Below are 983 nucleotides of genomic sequence, written 5' to 3' on the forward strand. Positions count from 1 at the left end.
AGTCTACCTGGGATGGAGAAGGTCCTCAGCCTTGGGCTGGTTACTCAAGTGCAATAACGGAGCCTTCGATCTTTCCACCTTTAATGTCTATACACAAGAATACTGGTAGTCAGGTTGTTTGGAAGGAAGTGTAGAATCTGTATTCTTCTCAGTCCCCTGCCCTGAAGCACTGACTTTTCCTGGTATTGCACACTGGAGAAGCACCTTTAGACACTATGAGTTCAGCTATAACCCTTAAGCCTGTTGACCCACAAGACGTGTGTGTGTGCTGCTTTTTTTTTTAAATCAAAGTGAATAAATAACACAACACAACAAAACAACAACAACAAAACCTGAGATGTTTCTTTTCCCAAGCAGTAGCCGCCGCCGCAGCAGCCGCAGCAGCCGCAGCAGCCGCAGCAGCCACAGCAGCTTCAGCAGAGACACCAGTACCAGCAGCAGCACCAGCAGCAGCAGCTTACCTAGTGATACAGGGAGCAGCAGCTTACCTAGTAATATTGGCAGCAGCAGCGAACTCTCTAGCAGCAGCAGCGGATTCTCTAGCAGCAGCTTACCTAGTGTTACAGGCACCAGCAGCGGATTCTCTAGCAGCAGCTTACCTAGTGTTACAGGCACCAGCAGTGGCTTCTCTAGCAGCAGCTTACCTAATAATATAAGCAGCAGCAGCGGCTTCTCTAGCAGCAGCAACAGCAGCAGCAGCTTACCTAGTGATACAGGGAGCAGCAGCTTACCTAGTAATATTGGCAGCAGCAGCGGATTCTCTAGCAGCAGCAACAGCAGCAGCAGCAGCAGCTTACCTAATAATATAGGCAGCAGCAGCGACTTCTCTAGCAGCAGCAACAGCAGCAGCAGGTTACCTAGTAATACAGATGGCAGCAGCAGCCTCTCTAGCAGCAGCAGCAAACCTAGTAACACGGGCAGCATCAGCAACCACGGCAACAACAGCCCCAGACCTAGCAACAGGGGCAGCATCAGCAACCACG

General features: G+C 50.7%; 1 protein-coding gene across 1 annotated transcript in view; it reads left to right on the forward strand.

Moving 5' to 3' along the window:
* The first annotated feature begins 337 nt into the window (after window positions 1–337).
* The window catches only part of LOC116099953 (uncharacterized protein DDB_G0271670-like), a 2,372-nt gene continuing 1,726 nt past the window's right edge, over window positions 338–983 (forward strand). Inside the window, exon 1 of the mRNA XM_031384039.1 lies at window positions 338–981. Coding sequence (XP_031239899.1) covers window positions 338–981 — 644 coding nt within the window. The remainder of the gene's footprint in view (window positions 982–983) is intronic.

The sequence above is a fragment of the Mastomys coucha genome, unplaced genomic scaffold (assembly GCF_008632895.1).
Source record: "Mastomys coucha isolate ucsf_1 unplaced genomic scaffold, UCSF_Mcou_1 pScaffold20, whole genome shotgun sequence".
Taxonomy (NCBI): Eukaryota; Metazoa; Chordata; class Mammalia; order Rodentia; family Muridae; genus Mastomys; species Mastomys coucha.